Source organism: Peromyscus maniculatus, chromosome 9 (assembly GCF_049852395.1).
Source record: "Peromyscus maniculatus bairdii isolate BWxNUB_F1_BW_parent chromosome 9, HU_Pman_BW_mat_3.1, whole genome shotgun sequence".
Taxonomy (NCBI): domain Eukaryota; kingdom Metazoa; phylum Chordata; class Mammalia; order Rodentia; family Cricetidae; genus Peromyscus; species Peromyscus maniculatus.
Genome location: NC_134860.1, coordinates 74,453,944 through 74,476,046, shown reverse-complemented (window position 1 = coordinate 74,476,046; position 22,103 = coordinate 74,453,944). Strand labels below are relative to the sequence as shown.

Sequence of the window (22,103 nt, the reverse complement as noted above, 5' to 3'; positions counted from 1 at the left end):
CAGCTTCATTGGTTTTTTCTTTCTCTGTACCTTCCTTTTAACGAGCCATTAGGAGATACGGTGAAGCCACGTGTGGTAGGCCTTACCAGAATCCCAGCACTGGGAAGGCTGAGGCAAGAGAAGGGCCCCAAGTTAGAGGCTAGTGTCTGTACATAAGAATGTACCTCAAAAAAACAAAAACAAGAACCAAGCGATCACAACCTTGACGGTGACAATCAAACCCAGCACGAGGCTCTGACTGTAGCTCCAGACCAGGTCTCTTCAGTTTCGTGTTTTAAATTTAAATTTCTAAACAAGAAATCACATCTACTCTTTTGCTATTAAAATGAAATTTTAAGGCCCCATCGCAAATAAAAAAAAGGTATAAAGACCTAAACCTATGAAAGCAGGCCACGGAAAGACAACGGTGACACAATCGGGAAGCTGGAAAGCAGACGGCTGAGTGACAAACCACTCGGCAAACAGTAAAAACGATCAGATCTTCGGCAAACAGCAGAGAAAGCCGAGAACAAACCCAATTTAAACCTCGCAAAGCCCCAAAGGCCCGGGCACGGCAGCATCCCACACAGGCGCTATGGGGACAGAGGCTCTGAAGCCAGCCAGGCAGGCTTCACCAGCTCTCCGGTCTGCCCCTCACCCAAGACCAGCCAGCCCAAGCCTGCCGACTGAGGGAGGAAGTACAGAAGGCAAGCTGGCAGAAGGGGACTGGATGAAGACGACTCTGGGGGTCAAGACCTGCAAGACTTCTCATCCGCACCCCCCCTCTCCCCTCCCTTAGGGCCCTTCCTGACAAGCCACAAATCAGAAGACCCCTCTCACAAGGAGCTAATCAGCTGAAGGGCAATGCAGAGACACCAAGGCCCCCAGCCGACCAGCCCAGTCAGGTTACCATCCACTGAGGCCAATGGCTAGCAAGCTTTATTGAGAATGTGGAACCAGATTCCCATTGCTTACTCTTCCACACGACTGCCAGCTATGTAAAGGAATATAACATGAAAAATAAAGACTCAAAACAAAGAAGAAAATGAACCCTGGAGAAAGAATGCATAGAAAGAAAACTGTTGAAAAAGCTACGCATGAAGACACAGACTATCATCTCAACACTCCAGAGACTGAGCTGGAGGATGGCAAGTTCAAGGCCAGCCTGGACTACAAGTGGAAAACCCTGTCTCCTAAAACAACCAAAGCTAATGTGTTCACAGAGCTAAGAGAAGGCACTCTTATTACTAAACTGGGGCAATACACAGTTAACAAACAAGAAGCAACAATCAACCAAAACCTCTCGGAGATTATAAGAACAAGTCAATACAAACAGAGCAAAGACCAAGATATGAAAACCAAGGAAACCAGAAGATCAGTCAAGGAGGCCCGTTATGCAAGTGACTTTGAGGAGGAGAAAATGTCTGGGATGTAGCTCATTGGTAGAGCGCCTGCCAAGTCTACATGAGGCCCTGGGTTCAGTCTCAACATCGCACACTTTCCAGGCTGAAACAGCATACACCAAAAACTCACGAGTAAAAGCAGATTCCACCCCTCCCCCTCCCCCAACCAAACACACGTGCAATCCGTGTTAAGTTAAAACAATGGGAGCAAATCTTAAAAGCTTTCATAGATTTTAAAAATGGGGAGAGAAAAGAGAGGACAGCAAATACAAATCACACAAGAATGCTTCAGAAACCAAAATGGCTCTAGAATTCTCGGCAGCAGTATGGAAGCTGGGAAATGGTGTCAGCAGAGTAGATTTTTACAACCCGGTGTCTTTTACCTCATCAGAGAATCAACTGAGTGTAAAGGTAAGAAGACACCATTTAGAAATAGCAAGTAAAGCAAGAACGGAGTCAACACTGGCCGTGGAAAATGAAGACGTACCACTGGGGAAGACAAAAAAGGGATCAATCCTAGAGTAACAGGTGAGGAGCAAGCCTAGGAGACAGTCCAGAATAGAGGCCAGAGAGACAGCAGCTTCCTCAGAAATGAATCTTATTAATTAATTACTACCGAGGTGGATGCTGAGAGGCAGGGATACAAAAAATTAGTGATAAATGGAGAGGAACCCAAACACAGGGTAAGGTGGGGACAAACTCCAGCTGCCACACCCCAAGTCAAGTTCCACACTAAGAGGAACCCCAATGTTCTAAGTGGCTCTCTAGTCCTCTTGCACTGAAGTGCAAGCACAGAACCTCGAAATCCCCAGAGCTGCAGAAGGACTCTTATCAAGGGGGGGGGGGGGGGGGGGACCCGGACAGGTAAGCTGGAGAAGAGACTGCGCTGATAAAGAATTCTGAGAGGGGACTCACCCCCTCCAATCTACTAAACAGTCGGGGACAGAGGAGCAAGGCAGCCAGCGGACACTGTGCTGTGGGTGGACAGAAAAAGGAATGCTCTTTTACAGGGTTGAAAGAATGTTATCATCATAACTACCCGAGAAAGGAGTATCGGAACAAGGGCAACCAGCAGGGCAGATCCATTTTATCTCAGAAATTTAACAACACAAACAAAAACAAAGTGAGGATTGTTTTATTTAATAAACTCTTAGGAGCAACGAGGTACATTCCGAGAGTTTTCTAAGTTCATTTATGTACGAATTCTGTGAGAAATGCTATTGCCTTGATTGTTTTCCAATGAAGAAGCTGAGGCATAAGCAAATTAAAAAGCCCAAAGTCACATGAAAGGAGCAGAGGACAGAGAAAAGAGAAGCTGAGCCTTCCGAGTCGCTCCTGACCGGCACACAGCTGCCTGTCCAGTAGAAAGACTGGCTTGTCAGAGAGGAACCCTCTACAAGAAATCAGAGGGATTCTAGAAAGGAAACCTGGAGAGGAAGAAGGCAGCAAGTACAGACTTTGATTCTTTAAATTGTGCATGCAAAAAATAAATACTTCAGGTCAAGGGTGATGGTGCACACCTGTAGCCCCAGCAGTCAGAAGGCAGAAACAGGCTGATGTCCGAGTTCAAGGCCAGCCAGGGCTACACAGTGAGATCCTGTCTCAAAACAAAAACCTTTTAATAAAAGGCATTTGGTATTTTGCATCATTTTCACCAGTACGTCCTACCGTTCTCAGTAGATAAGTAAAGCAGGTGTTGTTCCTTTCTTTGTAAGAATTCATTTCCAGGCTGGGGAGATGGCTCACTCGTGAAGGGCTTGCTCCGTGGACAAAGCACGTGAACCCCAGAACCCACATAATAGCCTCAGCACTGGACAAGGGGAGAGAGGTGCATCCCTGAGGTGCACTAGCTATCCAGTCCAACCACCAGAGTGAGCTCCAATTCAGCGAGAGACCCCGCCTCAAAAAATAAGGTGGACACAACTGAGGAAGACATGTGAAGTTGACCTCTGATTTCCACGTTCACAGGCACACATGCAACACACAAAAACAAACATGAAAATAGAAAACACGCTTCCCTGTATAATACTTGAGGACCTACTACAAAACAGACAGCCTTTAGAAGGTTAATGGCACGCCACCTTAAGAAGCAGGAGGCTAGCAAAGTGTATTGCTCCTTTCAATTCGTTACAGAAATTATAGCACCTGCATTTCTAACAGTGTGCTTAAGATGACAGAAAGGACTGGGTCATGATAAGAAAAACAGAAAAAGATCTGCTCACTAAGTTTGTTAATTAAAAAATAAAAAAAAAATTTAGTCCCTCCCCTTGTGGGAAAGACTGGTAAACATAATTACCACCAAATACAGTTCTTAAATAGAGGGACAGTCAAACGTACTAAGGAAACACCCCCTGGGGAAGAAAACTCTTTCAGAGGGAACATCTGAGCTTTGCTTAGAAACAAGAGAGCAGAATTTCACATAATACTTCGCTAACAAGCATGAAACACCATAGTAAAGTCACTGTATGTTCCCATTCCTGTAAAGGTTAAGTTCACGTTAAAGGAGCAGACATTGAGATCTTTAAAAAACTAAGTCACACAATCTTAACACCCCGATCCTTATTTGTGATATGTATGGTCCCCGAGTTTCACAGGTGACAAGCGGGTAGTCACTGACAGCCCTTTCCCCGGGTACTAAGTAAGCATTTAAAAAAGAGCGACAGTGTTATTGCACTACACATGGCAGGGAATCTCTCTCTGCCTTCTTCTGCCACCAAAAATGTTATGTGAACATACTTGCTGGGTCATGAAACTAACTGAGGGCACAACCCTTTCTTCCAAAGGAGATGGATGGTGACAAAGTCTGGAAGACCCAAGTGTCCCAGAGGCTGGCGAGGAAGAAAGGTCAAACAGTGGCACTTCTCTGTTTCACTTTGTTCCCTTGTAGGTATTTCCCAATTGGCTCCCAAGGGTCAATTTCAGTGAGTTTTCTAAACCAACTACTTGAGATTAAAAGGAAAACAAAAAACAATCTGCAATAAGACACGATTAAAGTAGACCTCGCTGGTTGGTCTTGCATGTGCCTCAGGAGCAGACTCTGACCTCAGTGAACTTGAAGGAGGCCTGGGAAAACGTGTGTCCAGTTTCGATGACTCAACTGTGAGGTCAATTGACACAAGTTTGTAAAGTTCAAGCATAATCTGCAGATGACTTATGACAGTTACTGGAGACAACTGCTTTACATTCGGTCTTGTGCTTTTCCAGAACACCTCCATCGCAGGCGTCTGACCTACCTTTATCCCAGTTACTCTCGGTCTATATGGAAACCAGCCCTACAGTTATCTCAAACTGGGACTCGCTCTACAGATCCGAACGAGTGTGCAGCATCCTGACTTAACTGGGTGACAGCAAGTCGGAAAGGTCTGCCATCTTCCCTACCAAGAGGAAAACAAAGGAGGTCCTCCCAGGAGTCCACAAACAGTAATTAAAAACCTTCCCAGGTTTGTAATCAGTGTGTGATTTTCGTTTCTGTCACTGACCTTCCACTGCTCTGAAGTTAGCATCTATCTATACACTTAATTTAACAGGAACCATTTCACTTGGTTCAGACCCTTTTGATTTAGGAAACAGAAATTAGAGTCAATAATTCCTTAAACTGCAATTACAGGTGAGGATCAGAATGATAAAGACAAAATTAAAGGTTGAACAGTAATTATAATTGGACTATTACAGAAACTACCTCTTAGAAATCTTGTGAAGTAGTTTTGTACAAGGTTAAAAACTACATTTAGTAGCAAAATTTAAGTATATAAGTATCAGAAATACAAAAAAACCTTTTTCCCCCCCCGGAGCTGAGGACCGAACCCAGGGCCTTGCGCTTGCTAGGCAAGTGCTCTACCACTGGGCTAAATCCCCAGCCCCAAAGTAACCTGAAAAAGTATTTTACTTGGTTCAATATCATAACCTTTATATCTTTTAAATGACTTAGAAAAATACCATGAAAATTTCACTGAAACATTTGGACTTTTCTTTCTATAAAATTCTTTTGCAACATGCTCAGTTTTTCCAAAGTAAACCCACAAATACACATATAGAGTATAAACACTTCCATTGGAATGGTGGAAATTCAATGTAGAAAGTCTCCAACTGATACTAAGATAATGAACTATCTTAAATGCCTTTTCAAAATTCCACAGTGAAAAAGAAGTCTTTTTACAAGTACTGTAGTGCTGATCACTGTAAACAGTGGTAATCTTGCAAAAAGAACATTCCTTTAAAAAAATTAATCTTAAAGCAATGTAGAAACATGAGTTCACAGCTTTTCTAGCTGGTCTCATTCACTAAGTGTGGTTAGCATATTATTCCCAATATAAGTGAAAAAGAAAATGCTGGCTTAATACTGACTTAACTTTTAGACTTTCTCAATTTTGGTGAGAGTAGAAACAGGTGGGACAGATTAGCCTGTTAAAATCAGCCCTTAAAGGCTGGCTGATTTCACTCTTTAAAATGGCTACCACCTTCAGCTATCAAAAGAAAAACTGTACAGCATTACTCACTATCAAGGATAAATCTAGGTATTTTGCCCTTGAAAAACACACTCTAAGACTTGTATTCCTCTTTTGTTCAGGTCAAGTAACCATTAAATTAAGTTTACCAAAGCTGGTTACTAACAGTATGAGGGCAACCTATATCACCCAGATTAGGTCATCTTTCCCACAGTGCCTCGGGAGGACAAGCAGGTAACAGGATCTCTCACAGCCTAAGATCAAACATACTAGAACAGAAAAGGGCTGTATGGCAAGGACGTGGGAACCACAGCCCCCCACAAGAAATGAGCATAAATATTTTAGTAGCTCAAAAGAATAGCTTAACTCTTTCCTGGGGTAACAAAATATAGGCTGCTTTTCGTCATAAATTATATCTTTCTCGAAAGCATTTTATAAACAATGAAGTCTACCTGGTAGCCCCAAGCCTATTTACAGGGTAAGATACACTTACACTCTGTAACTACCGTGAACATTATTTTATAACCTGTTCTGCTTCCCGCCCACTCTGAAATCATTATCGCTCTCACTCTGGGGAAACTTACCATGAATGTGCACTTTGCACATGCAAACGCAAAGGTGCGATGCTTTGGCCCTAACTGCACCCACACCCACCGCTGCGAGCGAGTGAGCAAGGTTCCCCCGGACCTGTGCCGTGCCTGCGGGAGCTCGGGCTCTTACCTCTCGTCCTCGCCATCCACCAGGGGTGTTGTCAGCGGTAGCACCTTCAACGGGAAGAGAGAAGCAGAGGCTGCGAGGCTGCTGCTACTCCCATCTGAAACTGCTGACACCCCCCCACTGTCACCGCTCAGAGTCTGAGGTACGCCGGCTGAGGAGGGCTCCGCTGGGCGCCTGGCGTCTTCCATCTGGCTTCCAATCGCCTGAGCTAAGGATTGCGTAGAGAACTGAGTAGAACTTAGTGGTATCTGTTGTGCCAAAGGCAAACTGATGTTAGTGGCTATCAAGGGGGATTGACTAACGCTCGGAACCAAACTGCCATTTTGGGTAGCCGGGGGTTGTGCTATATTCTGTGGTGGAGCTAAGTTTGTTGGGGCAGAAGGCATTCCAGGAGGGCCAGCGGAACTAACCTGACTGGTAACAGAAACACTACTGGCAGAGGGCAAAGGACTACCTGCGGGCAACTGCTGACTAACAACTCCTTGGACCACCGTTTCTACTCCCTGCGGCTGGGGAGGCACAGTTAACAAGGTACTCTGGGGTGCGATAACCAATTGCTGAGGAAGGCTTGAAGCACTGGTTTGAACTCCCTGATGAAGAATCCCAGTCGGAGCGGGCAGCACTCCTTGTGAAGATGGCGGAGCACCTTGCGGGATAACTGAAGGTGTAACCTGGGTAGATGGCTGCTGGACTGCCGTGGGTAAGTTTGCTTGTGGACCGATACTCGCCATCTGACTGCCAGCTGGGAGAGCAGACACTGCTGTTTGAGCCTGGCCAATGGGCTGCCCAGATGCCCCTGCAGGTTGTGCTTGGACGGTGGCGGCGGTGGGCTGCGCTGGCAGCTGGATCCCCTGTGGCGGAGGCACAGGGATCCCTGAGGGTCCTGCTCCCGGTCCTGCAGAACTGGCCTGTCCGGAGGACACGGATGCTTGAAGAATTGGCTGCGGCTGTACATACTCGGAAGCAGGATTCTGAGTCATTGACTGGCCGTGGCCTGGAGCTATCTGTGTGGAAACCATTGGCGGCGGCGGCGGCGGCTGCCCGTATTGTAACTGCTGGGGTGGTGCCCCTGGAAGAGGAGTCTGCACGGCAGGAGCTGTCTGAGAATACGGCAGTTGGGGCTGAGCCAGACTGGAAATGGAAGGCTGCTGACCCACGGCCGACGTTACACCCACCACGTTGACAGAGGAAGGCTGGATGACCGCGGCTGCACTCATCGTGGCTTGCAGAGGTACAGGTTGAAGACCTTGCTTTTGCTGAAAGCTCAACTCTTGAGGCTGTAATTGGACTTGGGACATCTGCGACTGAGAAATACTCTGTGGTATACTCACTGCTGCAATACTCTGTGGACCGGGGCTACCGAACTCTATCTGCTGGAGGGCCACACCTTGAAGACCTGGTGGTGGCGGCTGCGGCTGCGGCGGTGGCTGCTGCACCACCACGCTAGGGGCTCCCATCTCCCCACTGCCCACACTCTCTGTGTAGTGGCTCAGGGTGCTGACACTACTGCTCACGGAACTCCCACTGGTGCTCTCCCTCTCCGAAGCCACTTCCGTGGGGGTCTGCTTCACGGTCTCCACCGCCTTATTTACCACCACGCCTTCTGCGGCCGCCGGCGGCGGCGCATTCTCCTTTTCGTAGAACTCAGTGCAAGTCCATCTACCTTTTTTAAAGGGCTCAGAAGTGGAGTCTAACTTGACAACTCTGAACCTTGACGTGTTAACTGTTGGTTGCTGCTGCTGCTGCTGCTGCTGCTGACTTGAAACCACTCCCACAGTGATACCTGCAGCTGCATTAAGGACACTGTTAGTTACAGGAGAGGAAGAAACAGTACCATTGCCCATGCCACTCAAGACATTCACATTAACACCACTGGTAACTCCAGGCCCGACACTTACACTAGCAGCATTAGGAATATTGCTTGTACTTATATTCGCACTACCATGCACACTGCTTGTCACACTAGGGCTGAAACTACCCACGGCAGCGACGTTCACGTTATTTGGTGCACTCGGGCCCGTAACAGAACTGATACCTATGCTGCCAGTAGTACTTGGAGCACGGATGTTAGTCATCACAGAGGCAGGGAGGCCACTCGATGAGACAGCAGAAGTCGGTGCCACTGGCACCCCACCTTCAGAACTTCCAGTTGTAGAGAGTCTTCTGGACACTGGGCTCGAGGGCGGCCCTCCAGGCATGGATGAACTGGCCACAGCAGCATGGGATGAGTGATGGTGTCCATGGTGGAGGTGGTGCCCATGATGAATGTGATGGTGGTGATGGAGGTGGTGTGGATGAGCGTTTCCATTGATCACAACGTTCTGTTGTGGGAGGTGAGGCAAATGAGGCTGAGGAAGGTGGGGCTGGTTAGGAGAGACTGCCCCAGGTGTCTCGGCCTCCTGGAAGTTATTCAGAGTCTCTTCTGAGGAGCTGCGTTCAGGCTCACCCAAGTCAGTGGCCCTGGAAAGTGACACATCAAGGATCTCGGAAGAGGACAGGTCTTCCGTGTGCGACTCGTCCAGATCGTCGTAGCTCTCGGTGTCCTCTGCGATGCTGTTGTTGGAGCTGATGCTGGCAGAGATCTGAGCCGGAGTAACGCTAGTTATCTGGAAGCCACTTTTCTTTTTCATCTGAGTTCCGCCCGGCGCAAGAGGCTGTGCCTGCAGCTGAGCCTGCGAAAGGTTCAGGCTTTGTGGAGGCGGAGGCTGTGGTCCCTGCGTGGAAGATGCAGCAGGAGGCGGCGGCTGGAGCAGGGAAGGAGGAGGAAAATCCTCAGACGATGGAGCAGCACCACTGACGCCGGTACCTGCTGCATTGAGAGCAGAGGCGCTGCCACCACCGCTGCCCCTTCGAGGGAACATTGCCGGGTGCGCCATCTTCCTAGCACTAATGTCTGCAGCGGCGGCCGCCGCGGCGGTGGACTCCGGCGGCTGGTGCATTGTGCTGGGTACCGGGGGGCGGAGGAGGCGAGTGCAATTTCCTTCTGCACCGTAATCTTTGTATGGAGAAGCCGGAGAGGAGAACAGGACCTGAAGCTCCGCCCGACGCGATTCCTCCTCCTCCTCCTCTTCTGCCGAAGGCGCCGGCTGCTCCTGCCTTCGAGGGCTAGCTTCGGGAAGGGAGGATGAACCGGGTGAACCAGGTGGCTGGGGAACCGAAGGGGGACCCCTTCAGTCCTTCGCCATTCACTTTCCCCTCCAGTCACACACCCCCCTTTATATTCCGCTTCACGTGGGGTGCGGGGCGGGAGGGAGGGGAGCCCAGGAGGGGGCGGGGGAGGCGAGGAGAAGCGAGAAATGCCCACCTTCTTTGGCCAACTCCGGAGCCAGCTCAGCCCCCTCCTCCCGCGGCGGCGGCCACTGCAAAGCCCCGCCGCTCGCCCTGCACCGACCGAGGCAGCGCGGAGCGAGCGGTCGCCCGGCCCTCGCCACCCCCGGCGCCGCGGCCGCCGGCGAGCCCCGAGCTCAGCGTCGCTCCAACCTCCCCTGCCGGCGCGGCCGGCCCCGCTCGGGCCTCCCCCCACGGCCCGCGGCCCCTCTCAAACCCCCTGGGCTCGCGACGGCTGCTCCGGGGGGAAAGACTGGCCGCGGCTGGGACCCGGGCGGCGCGGCTGCGAGCGGGGAGGAGGAGGAGGAGGCGGCGGCGGTGGCGGCAGCGGCGGCGGCGGCGGGGCGCCCGGTACGGTGAGCCCAGCAACGAGGCGCGGGCGGGCGCGCAGAGACGCCGGGTCCTCGCGGAGCGCGGCCGGGGCGCGGCGGCGGCGGCGGTGGTGGTGGCGGCAGCAGCGGGAGCCCAGGGACCGCTCCATCACTGGCAGCCATGGAGCCCGAGCATTTTTTCCTCCCTCGGGGCAGGCGCTCGGCTCGGCACACGTCCTAGGGGAGGAAGGGCGCCGGCGCCCGGGCTGCTCCGGCGGGCGGCGGGACGTGCGCGGGAGCGGAGGGGCGAGCTCGCGTCCTCTTCTCTGCCCGCCGGCTGGCTCGGCGGCACCGTGCTGCTCCCGCGGCCCGGCGGGAGGGAGGGAGGGAGGGAGGGAGCGAAGGAGGGAGGGGGCCGCGGGCGGCGGTGGCTCCTTTCGCGGCGGCGGCGGCGGCCAGACGGGGCTGGTGCAGCGACTGCAGCCGACGCCGTTCAAAGAAATGAGAGGTGGGGTTGGTCGGTGGCGGCGCGGGGCGGGGGAGTGGGAGGGCGTCGGGCGAGGAGGGGGCTGCGGTGGTTGTTACGAGTGCTCCTCTCGGGCGGCTCGGTGGACCCCCCTGGTCTCTCGCGGCATCCAGAGAGGAGGGACCAGCGCCCCAACGCGAAAGGAGGAGGAGGGTCGAGCGCCGACCGAGGAGGAGGAGGAGGAGGAGGAGAAGAAGGCGGCGGGGAGGGGGGGAGGGGTCGCGGAGGAGAGGAGGGGAAGATGGCGTCTGCGCGTGCGCGCCGGCGCCGCAGACATAAAGCCGGGTCTGAGACGAGGGGAGGCGGGAGGCGGCCGGCCTGTCTTCGGGCTGAGCCGAACTCCCGACGCCCCGTCTCTACGGAAATAGCCGAAGGCCGGCGGAGCCGCCGACGCCGGAGGGCGGTGGGGGGGGAAAGGGGGTGGGGCCGGGGCGCCGGGGATCGCGCGCGAGGGCGCGCGCGGGTACGGGCGCGCGCGAGCGAGCGAATCCGGGTCGCGTGGAGAGCCTGGGGTGGGGCGTGGGGGGGCCACGCGGCGGACGGACGCGCGCAGGCTAGGCGTGTCCGCGGCTCTCTCCCACGCGGGCGAGGAGCGCTAGGTCTCCGGGTGTGGGCGCCCCCCACCCCCGGGGCGGTATCTCCCCTCCCCACCTCCCCTCCCCTCCCCGGCCTGCGGAATGGGTAATGAGGCTTTTCTCCTCGGCAACAGCATCACGAGTTGCAGTTCCCAGGAGCCCTCCGCTGCTGCTGCTGCTGCTGCTGCCACGACATGAGTCAGGCTTTCTTCCTCGGCATGTGGCGGAGCCCTCCTCCTCCTCCTCCTCCTCCTCGCGGCCGCACCTGGGCTCCCCCACCTCGACCCGCACCGCCCGCGCCCCTTTCCGGGGATGCCCGGGCTGCGGATCCCCGCCCCCCCCCCCCCGAACCGGCTCTCTCCCCACGCCGGTGGTATATACCTTTTGTGCAGAGCGGTGGTGGCTGCCACGCGGTCCCTCGCCCTTCGACGGGCAGGGGCGAGGCTGCCAGCAGATGTTCCAGCTGTTGGCCGGGAGTCTTCCGAGCCCCTTAAGGGGGAAGGCGCTTTCCAGAGGGAGTGGTCCTTTCTGTCCCTCTGGGTACCTGGAGGGAAGAAGCCAGCCCGCCCGCCCGGCCCACTAGCCAACAGGTGGAGCTTCTTCCAAGCCATTCATTGTCCTTTTTGTGTCCGTACTGTGGCCCCCTGAGGTAAAAGGCCAGGGCTTGGTCTTACTGGAATTTAGAGGAATTTAGGGAAGAATGCTTTTTAGGGCTAGAAAAGCAAAAGGGCCTGCTGAAATTCTTCTCTCTCTCTCTCTCTCTCTCTCTCTCTCTCTTTCTCTCTCTTTTTCTCTTTTTTAAACTAAAACTACATTTCATGAATGTAAAGTAGTTAGGTTTAGGTGTGCTTGGAGGCAATTTTCTGTTAGCTGCCTCCGAAGTATTACATGTCAAAACCCTCTAAACATTGCTTTGCTTCTAACCAAGAATGTAGATCTTACCCAGGAATTTTTTTAAGCAAAGGTGAAAAGGGTCGTTAGCTGTTTCTCTTCTAATTCAGGTTTAGGGGGATACAAATTGTTTACAAGGTAAACCTCTGACTCAGGAAATCATCCATCTAATTTTGGGAGGTTAACACCAAAAACAAAACTGTATGTTATCTTCAGTTTTTTTTTTTCTTTGAGCTCGGCGCCCCTCAAGTCTATACATCAAAGGGTTGATGGCACCTATGCTGTTGACTAGAAATGCCTCAGTGACCCCTTGTCTGGCCTGTAACAAACCTCACACGCGCCACTTTACCTCATACACATTGTAGGTCTCCCCACAAAATAAAAAAAGTTTCAAAAACAAAAAAGATAGGATTCACATTGTTGTTACTAGTGTGTTTGTTTTTTTTTTTAAGTGAGACAGGGTCTCGTGGAGCCGAGGGTGACCTTAAATTCACTGTACCCCTGCCTCCTGGGTTTTCCTGAGTGCTTGTAATTACAATACTTCACCCACGTGCCTACTTGCTAATGTAAAGGGCTCTGGGCTAGGTACAAAGCATGTGCTCACAAATTCTGAAAGTAATATATGGTGATAAGGCAATTTGGGGGGAAAAAAGACTGTTTTGTGTCTTATAATTAGTATGTGAATGCCTGTATTTTCAGACAACTGAAGCCATTTGGGTATTTTACAAAAATAATCATTCCACAGAGTGTGGTGGCAAAACTTGTAACCCCGTTACTGAGGAGGTAGAGGGAGGAGGCCTTGATTTAAGTTTTTTAATCTTTTGGAGTGCACTCTCTGAATGTCCCCTGTCTTCGTGGACATAACCCCCGGCAGCTTTTGTTGCAAGTGACTCACCAGTTTCTGAAGTGGTATTGGACATGCTTTCTCAGCAATTTTTTAATAGAAAATAGAAGCTGTCCTAATGGATTGAAACTGCAAGGGGATGTAGACTGACAGAGTCTTTGGACAGTAGTGAGAAAGAAAATGTCCCTGCTATCTCAGAATGTTGCCTTCAGTCAAAGTTTTAAGTAGCAAATGGCAGTTTGTCACCCCTTGGCTTCCATAAAGCCTACTATTTATTATATTGATGATAGAGCTAAAAAGTAAAATAAAGTACATGAAAGTCTTTTGCAAAGTTGGCAAATTGGAAACCTTGTAGAAAGGGCCCTATCAGAAGCAGAGATCATTTGGATCATCCAGCAGTGGACTAGGCTCTGATTGGATTGGGAAGGGGGAATTCTTTTCAGAAGAAAGGTTTAAAAAAAAAGTCAAAGACATTTAGCTGGGTGTGATTGTGCACACCTTTAATCCCAGTGCTCAGAAGGCAGAGGCAGGCAGATCTCTGAGTTTACATAAGGAGTTCCAGGCCAGCCAAGGCTATATATAGTAAGACCTTGTTATTGCTATTTCTGTTACACACCTATTAAATGACATGGAGAAAAGAAAGAATGTGTTCAGTCCAGAGCTGAGATGGTATCTCATGCATATAGTCCCAGTACGAAGGGGACCAGGGGAGGGGTGCACAAGTTTAGGAACAACATGCACCACCTAGTTCATTCCAGGCTAACCTGGGTTGTTGTGTGAGGGCTCCCCCTTCCCCCCCACCACCACCCTCGACCGCAAAGAAAAGATAATTTAGTTTTTTTAAAGGCTTTACTCATGGCATGAGGATGTAGCTTCTTGGTAGAGCACTCCTGTACCGTACAGAAAGCCCTGGATTCAATCCCCAACACCACAGATACAAAGATTAACAACAAAGGCGTTAATCAAATAGCCCTCCAGATCTCACCAATAATAATAGCTCATGCTTATTGCTCAATATAACTACACCATTGTTCTCTGTGTTAAGAGTTTTAGCTCACTTAATACCCACAACTGTATAAAGTAGGAGCTATAATTGTCCCCATCTGACAAATGAGGAAAGTGAGGTTCAGAGAAGTTGTGGTCTTAGAGCTTGGCTAGTAGCCAGGCCAAGATGAAAACCCTGGCCAGCTACCACCTTGTCATAACCTACCACCAACACATAATTCAGGATCCTCTCAACTCAAGCACCCAAGCTCAATTTCTACTGAAGACATATTTGAATTTTTCTAACTAGACATCTAGTTAGCAAAGAATCTACAAGCAGTGTTTTCTCCTTGTGCAGAGGTATTCCAGGAAAGGATGTATACTGTAGGGACCTGCCATGGCCACATAGGAATTATTCGGGCATACACGAGCAGAACAGTAATTTGATTAAGTTGAATGATGCTTTTCTGATCAAAACAGATGCCAAATGCATGGAAGAAAGATGTTAGCCATACATAAGTAAAAAATATTTTCTGTATAGGACAAGATAAATGCCTTTTTATCTGAGCACTTAGCATTCTGATGCTCATAAAAGCCTGTAGAAAAAAGCATAATCTGGTCTTCCTAACGTGTTCTTTGAAAGGACCCATCTATATTTGTGTGTCTTTTTGACTACAGAAAACATTACTACATCTAACTACTACAAGCACTGTACTTGCTTGTATCCTGATGCCCAGTATGAACAAAAAGTGGGTCCAAGCACCACAAATAATCCAAAGCATTACAATAATCATCTTCTCAAACACCAAAGTTCATCATCAGTCTCGACTCTCAAGAATGGATGTTGCCAGGCAGTGGTGGCACATGCCTTTGATCCCAGCGCTTGGGAGGCAGAGGCGGGTGGATCTCTGTGAGTTTGAGTTCAGCCTGGTCCAGGACAGCCAGCGCTACACAGTGAGACCCTATCTCCAAGAAGGGGGTGGGGAGGAAGAGCCAGGGGAAGAGGAAGAAGATGATGTTATTTAAAATTACCTTTTGGTTACTCATTTTCTCCTCTGCTCTAACTTAACTTTCAGTGGGGAAAAAATTGGTGAGATGGTTTTAAGTAGCATATTCAAATTATCATTTTTATTTAATTTTCTTGTAGAAGAAAAACAGAAAGGCAGTAGCCTTGAGGGCCAGAATAGTTTGTTTGTTTGAATACCATCAAAAAGCAAAGAAAATCTTAAACCAAGCATTAGTGGCTCACACCTGTAACCCTAGTATTCTGGAAACTGAGGTAGGAGAGTCACTAAGAGTTTGAGACCTGGCCACACAGTTCCCAGGCCAGCTGAGGTGACAGAGTAAGTAAGGCCCTGTCTCAAAAAGAAAAACAGGGTGGGCAGAACAGCCAAGCAACATGGCTTGGAGGCCAAAGGCACTTACTGCAAGCCTGAGGACCTGAGTTTGATCTCCAAAGTTCACATCCGATGGAAAGAGAGAACCAACTCCTGCAAGTTGTCCTCTCTCTCTCTCTCTCTCTCTCTCTCTCTCTCTCTCTCATACAGACACACACACACACACACACACACACACAGTGTGCTGCACCCCCCCCATAAATAAATGTTTTAAAATACCTTAAACATATGCAAGCTAAATTGTAGTCAGAAGCATACAATAAAATTCTGTTAATGTCACTAATATTGAGAGGTAACTTGTATTTCACATGCAGGAGATATGTCGTGTCTTTCTAGATGAATGGTAAATTAGGATTCTTAAACAAAATGCTGAAATTTCTCAAGAAATTGCAAGATTTAGGAGGAAACGTAGTATATGCAACAAAATTATATGCAACATAAAGATACCTGTCAAGTGCGAGAAAATTAAATGTAAGACTGACTCAGCCTCTTCACTGAGTTAAATATAAAGTTAATTGCAAAGATGCCAGCAAAGCTTTCCATCAAAAACCAGAGGGGAAAATCCAGGTGCCTTGCCCCCATTAGGAACAGACAAGTCTGATACCGCGTGATAATTCCTACCCTGTGGCATAATGCTGATGTCTTCAAAGAACCGCTTGACTCCATGACTGAGATTCAAAGGCTAGATTACAGTGATCTCAGTGTTTATTTTGGGTGAAGACAGGGCAACATTCTCTGCTGCCCCAGTGTTGATCCTAACTGGTTGATAAATAAAAACATCTTGGAACACTTCTAATGCAAATCATCTTGAGACGGGAGCTGACTGCTCATTGTTTCAGTAGAGATAGGATAGAGACTTAGTATATGCTTGCAGAGAATTTCCTTAAGTCTCACCTTACACAGCAACTGTGTCAATATAATTTCTCATCTGAACTTTACAACTAGGCTTTGTGGGTGTCTCTGAAGAAGATTAGGTTTAGAAATTATAGTATCAGAAAACAAGCTCATTATTAAAATTTTGACCAGGGTATCCAATACTGTTGGATTGACTTGATCTCTGGAAAATTCTTTTTGCACAACAGCTTGCTGACTACTCTTTTTATGGAACACCACCCGAAAGGCATTCTCTAAGAGGCAGAGTTCAGGGAGAAGGTCACACATATTGGAGCTGAATCTGTGTCTGCTGCTCACTGTGCGCCTGCTTAGGAGAAGCATTTGGTGTGGGGCTGGGAACTAGGAAGTCCTCTGCCTTTGTGAACTCAGGAAATGCTGTCCTTACATCCCGGCCTCCAGACATGTGGAGTCCATATGAATCTTCTGGCCAGATGAGCTTGTGGGGATTTTCTAAGACGCTTCCTCGGTGATCTTTGTTGTGACTAGTCATCCCTCACTCTCCCAAGATGTCCACAAGAAACAGAGCAGTTGCGGAAGCACTGGCCCACTGGAGAAGTGTGCCTTAGTCAACACGACCTGGTTGCGGGTCAGAAGTCCCATTTTGTAGTATTACCAAATGAAGTTTCTGCTATGATTTTTCATTTTCACAGGTGAACTGTTGGTATCTCATTTGTGATTAGTGCAATAAAAACCACTCTGGGACCAGCAGGGTGGCTTACCAGGTACTTCAAGGCACTTGCCATGAAGCCTGATGATCTGCGTTCAGTCCCCCAAACCTACATGATGGAATTTGACAACTGACTCCTAAAGTTTATCCTCTGACCTCCATACCACTGTGAAGGTATGTGGGCATGGCAAACATGCGCACATGCATACACATAAATAAATGTAAATTTTAAAGGAAAATAATCGTTTTTTTTCTATTATATAACTAAAGTTAGAATAAAAAAAAAAAAACAAAAACAAAAAAAAAAAAAAAAAAAACAACTACCTCCTAGATCTGTAGAATATCCAGAGGAAGCAAATCACTGTTTCCACCCTGCTCCGAATTACTAAAACGTCAAAAGAGAATAATAGCCTTTGGGCCTGTTATCAGGACTCTGTTCTAATAACATATTCATTCTGCATTCATCTTATTACTACTTGTACTGAATTAGTAGCTCACTTAACACATATCTGCCGACATGCTTTCAAATAGCTTAGAATTCAGTGGTTCTCAAAGGGGTCGGGACCCCTTTTGGGGGGTTGCATATCAGATATCCTGCATATAACAGATTTACATTTTGATTCATAGCAGTAGCAAAATTACGGTTATGAAGTAGCAACAAAATAATGCGATGGTTGGGGGCCACCATAACCTGAAGAACTGTTTTAAAGGGTCACAGCATTAGGAAGATTGAGAACCACTGACTAAGATGCAGTCCTCTGGATGTTGAACTTTTACGATTTTAGGAGAGACAACAGTTCAAGCTCCTTGTTTTTCCCTGCTTCCCATTGACTGCTATGTCCACCACTCCCTTCTCTGTAATTTCCCTCAGTCTACCTCCAAATTTGGAATCACAACAGTTTCCATGTGGACAAAACCCCGAACGGGAATCTTTCCTGCCTCGTGCTAACGGTGCCACGGCAGTCAACCGCTAACACCGTCTGCCAGGCTCTTCATCCGAGGTACGTGCTGAGTTGTGTTCCATGAATGGCGCTTGTATTACTTGTAGTTCATGAATGGTACTGCTGCAGAAGCATCAGGGAGGAAAAAAATGAAAGGACATCTATTAATTATTGAAAAGAACATTAAACATCTCATCTGAATCAGATTGCAGGGACTTTTTTACTTTATTAGGTTAAGATATGTTCCCCTCAACACAAAGTCACTTGAACTAGCCTATACACACACACACACACACACACACACACACGCACACACACACACACACACACACACACATATATATATACACACACACACACACACATCTATACATATGTATAGATGTATGTGTATAATAATTCGTGTGCTGCTCTATCAGTAAGGACTAGAAGATGGGAAATGTAGAACTTGATTGTCTATAGAAAACTTAGGAATAGGACTGACAAAATGGGTCGAATTTTTATGTCATGAGTTCAGTATCTGCTGGCTGGTTTGGAGTGTGTATGCTGGTGGTTTCTTTGTTTCATTTTGTTTTAGTATATATGCGCAGTGGAGGCACAAGAGGAGGCAGCCCTCCTGGTCCACCCTCAAATCTGCACAAACTTATTGTGCACCGAGGGCAAATGGAACAGCAGGAGAGCCATTTGGTTCAAGTTGCTCCGAAGACATTTGATCAGAGACATGCAAGTCATCACAAACACGTGCTTACAAGTCCAATACGGCTCTTTGGAAATTAGATAAGATTAATTTTAATGTGAAATAATAGCAAGGCTGTTCAAGACCTTGATGCTGAGACGTCATGGCTGCGTAGATCTACTAGGGAGTGAGCATATGGGTAGAGTCTGATATAAATGGAAAATCTATCACGCATCTCAGTAAGACTCGAGATTCCGAGCAAATGGATGAGTTTGTTAGCTGCCTCAATGTGCTGTTTCACTTTTCCTCTTCGCTTGTTGAAGACTTGGGAGGAGAAAACCCCAAAGAAAGGTTCTGTTTGCGATGTAACTAAATTTAACGATATTATAATTCCAGGGAAATACACAACACCTAGTAGGAATCAAGGCCACTGACAGCCACTGAAGGACACACACAGCTCAATGGCACGGTAGCACACAACTGCAGAGAATAAAGTCATATCCTTTTGTATTGGCAACCACCAATCCTATTCCATGACAAAGTATTATTTATGTAACAAGGGAATATTCCATAAAGAGAAAGTGTGATATGTTTACAAGTTACCATAAGTTATCAACTGTACTTTGAAAGTACTGGGTTGAAGTTGTCCTTCCATTCTCCACAGGGACTGGGGCCAGCTGAGATGTTCAGACTTACTTACTTGTCCTCTTAAGTAAAGCCCCATGACCTGACTGGACTCGCCATGGCAGCCCAGACCAAGGAGATCAGAGCATCTGAACAAACTCAACTGCATTTTCATCAGCCTTTGGGAGACAACCATGTCCTCGCTTGCTTGCTACTACTGTGAGAAAACACTGGCCAGGGCCACCTTGAGGGCAGGGGGTTTGTTTGACTCTGTTTCCCTAATAATCCATTCCTGCTGGAACTCGGGGCAGGAACTCAAGCAGGAACCTGCAGGTCAGAACTGAAGCAGAGGCCAAGGAGGAACGCTGCTGATTGCCTTGCTCTCCGTGGACTACTCAGCTTGCTTTCTGATATCACCCAGGACTACCAGCCCAACGTGGCACCGCTCACAACAGGCCAAGCCCTCCCACATCCTAATATTAATCAAGGAAATACCCAGACTTGCCCACAAAATAATTTGATTGAGACAATTGCTCAACTGAGATTCTCTCTTCCCAAATATGTCAAGGTTTGTGTTAACTTGCAGGCTAACCAGCGCAGACCACCACCTCATTCTCTGAATGTGAATTCCCCATGGGCAGTTCACACCAAACACATTGCAACTCTCAGTACCAGCCAGGTCCACCACCACCCCCATTACATGCCACGTGCGCACGAAGGACATGGAATCATTCCAAGTTTGATCTAAACCAAATGAAAATAGTTTAGGCAAGCGAACCCATTGAGTAAGAATAAATCCATTCCATTTAATTCAAAGTCTACTGTAGTTTAAGCCTATTTTAGGAAAATTCCATGAATGTTTAATAGTAAAGTTAACAAAGAATTGATTGCTATCATCCTGAGGCTTCTCGGCCTTCAAACTGTGACTACGGACTTGACTAAATGTAGCTAGCTCATGTTTAACGTGGAACAGAAAACTCTATTTGTGCCACACACTTTGTTGGAGATCATTACAGAATGACCAGAACCGCACACCTCGTTAGGCTATGCTATAATTATGCAGCCAGCAGACACCTAGACTAAGCCAATAGGGTCAGTTGTGGACCAAGTACCACATTCAGGAAACGCTGCCTTGGGAACAGTACCTAAGGTTAAAACAACTCACACGCACTCCCCTGCAGGTGGGTAGAGATTGTCCTGAAATCATGGAAATGGAAGAAGACCTACCCCTGGTCAGACAAATCCCTTCATAGTTAGAGGCCTCTGGCTTGGCTAGTTGTTTTAGTTTGGTGGACCATGCCTTCGTAAACTAAAAATAAAGCTTAGGTATACTTGGACTCCTGAACATAAAATCTTACATACATTGCTGTTGTCTTCCATGGAGGCTCAAGCTGATTTCCTAATAACCATGACTGGAAGTACCATTGGGTGATTTGAATGACAGATGTAGCCAGAACTACATTGTTTTTTGTTTGTTTGTTTGTTTGTTTGGTTTTGGATTTTTTTGGTATTTATTTATTTATTTATTTATTTGTTTATTTATGTTTTTCGAGACAGGGTTTCTCTGTGTAGTTTTGTGCCTTTCCTGGAACTCACTTTGTAGACCAGGCTGGCCTCGAACTCACAGAGATCCTCCTGCCTCTGCCTCCCGAGTGCTGGGATTAAAGGCGTGTGCTGCCGCCGCCGCCGCTGCCACTGCTGCTGCCGCCACCACCACCCGGCTGTTTTTTTATTTTTTAGTACTTACATTTAAAATTGTACCAAAAAATCATGAGCAAAATTAGCATGTAATCTTCTTTCTAGAATTTTCCATTTCTGGATCGTTTTCCAAATCCTGCTTTCAGGTTTGTTGATTTTCTGTGTTTCTAGCATTTTTTTTGTACTTTCTTAATCCCCACTATTCCATAATTTCCCTTTTCTACTAGTTTTGCTTCTTTGTTGTGGGGTTTGCTTAGTTTTGTTCTGTCTTTATGACAGGGTCCTGGCTAGCCTAGAACTCACTGTGTAGCCCAGGCTGGCCTCAAGCTGGCAGTGGTTCTCCTGAGTGCTGGGACTTCAGATGTGCATGGCCACACACAGTGCCTGCTAGTTATTTTTTATAGGACTTTTGTTTCCTGAGATAGAGTCTCATTTTGAAGCCCAGGCTGGCCTGGGACTCATTATGTAGCCTAGGCTACCCTTAAACTCATGGCAGCCCTCCTGCCTCAGCCTCTCCAGAAATAAGATTAAAGACACAAGCTACCACACCACTTCTGACTTTTTGAATTGCTCATGTAGCTCATTGTTTTCAATTTGTCTTACATTTAAAATGAATTCATTTACACTTATGTATTTAATTTTAATTACCAATGTTAACCGTTACTTTCCCAACCCACAGGTATTTATATAATACGCAAGTGAAGGCAGTTTGTAATTTCTGTTAAAGCTTTCCTCTTGAGTTTGGAAATCTGTATGAGACTTTCTGTGCTTGTTTGAGAACCCAGAGGTCGATTTTACGGATAAAGAAATTAAAGTTGAGAGTAACTGAATTCTTGCTCAAAGTTTTGTATGTAACACATGACTTGAAAATATAACCTCTTCCACTTGTGATGTTCCACTTGCTTAGTTTATATCCTTTCCTTATCTGGGAGCTTTCTGGAGCTCAACTGCCATTGTCTTTAACCCATGAACCTAGAGTTCCACGTTTCCATTAACATTCTCTTGCATTCCTCATATGTGCTGAAGCCCTTCTCAGGGTATCTTGAGACAACTTTTCTTGTAGTTGGTTGTTTTTACTCCTTACTTCTTTGAGGTCTTTCTTATGAATGACCGGCCTTAGTTTGACTTGTTCCTAGCCAGTTTTTTTTTTTAAATTATCCCAACTACCTTTTGCCTCTGGGATTTTTTTTTTTTTGGTTTTTCG

At 47.7% G+C, this 22,103-nt stretch overlaps 1 protein-coding gene and 1 long non-coding RNA gene across 12 annotated transcripts in view; one reads left to right on the top strand and one right to left on the bottom strand.

The window, feature by feature from the left end:
* The window catches only part of Tsc22d1 (TSC22 domain family member 1), a 107,375-nt gene extending 97,387 nt beyond the window's left edge, over positions 1-9,988 (bottom strand). For 7 of the 9 annotated variants that reach the window (XR_013042542.1, XR_006076017.2, XR_013042543.1 and 4 more), the window contains exon 1: positions 6,548-9,808. Coding sequence is in view for 4 of the 9 variants with exons in the window: in XM_076545402.1 (XP_076401517.1) it covers positions 6,548-9,483 (2,936 nt within the window). In the remaining 5 variants the exon portion in view is untranslated. Of the gene's footprint in view, positions 1-6,547; positions 9,809-9,848 lie in introns of those variants that run through there. The other 2 variants (XM_042285202.2, XM_076545401.1) reach the window with 2 other exon arrangements.
* Positions 9,989-11,259: 1,271 nt separating this feature from the next.
* LOC143267435 (uncharacterized) lies at positions 11,260-21,787 on the top strand. Of its 3 annotated transcripts, XR_013042540.1 has the most exons (3): positions 11,308-17,134; positions 17,832-17,961; positions 19,242-21,787. It is a non-coding gene; the product is annotated as an uncharacterized LOC143267435 (long non-coding RNA). The 3 variants fall into 3 exon arrangements; XR_013042539.1 differs by having other exon boundaries at positions 11,260-17,134; positions 17,832-21,787; XR_013042541.1 differs by having other exon boundaries at positions 11,260-17,134; positions 17,671-21,787.
* Positions 21,788-22,103: the final 316 nt, after the last annotated feature.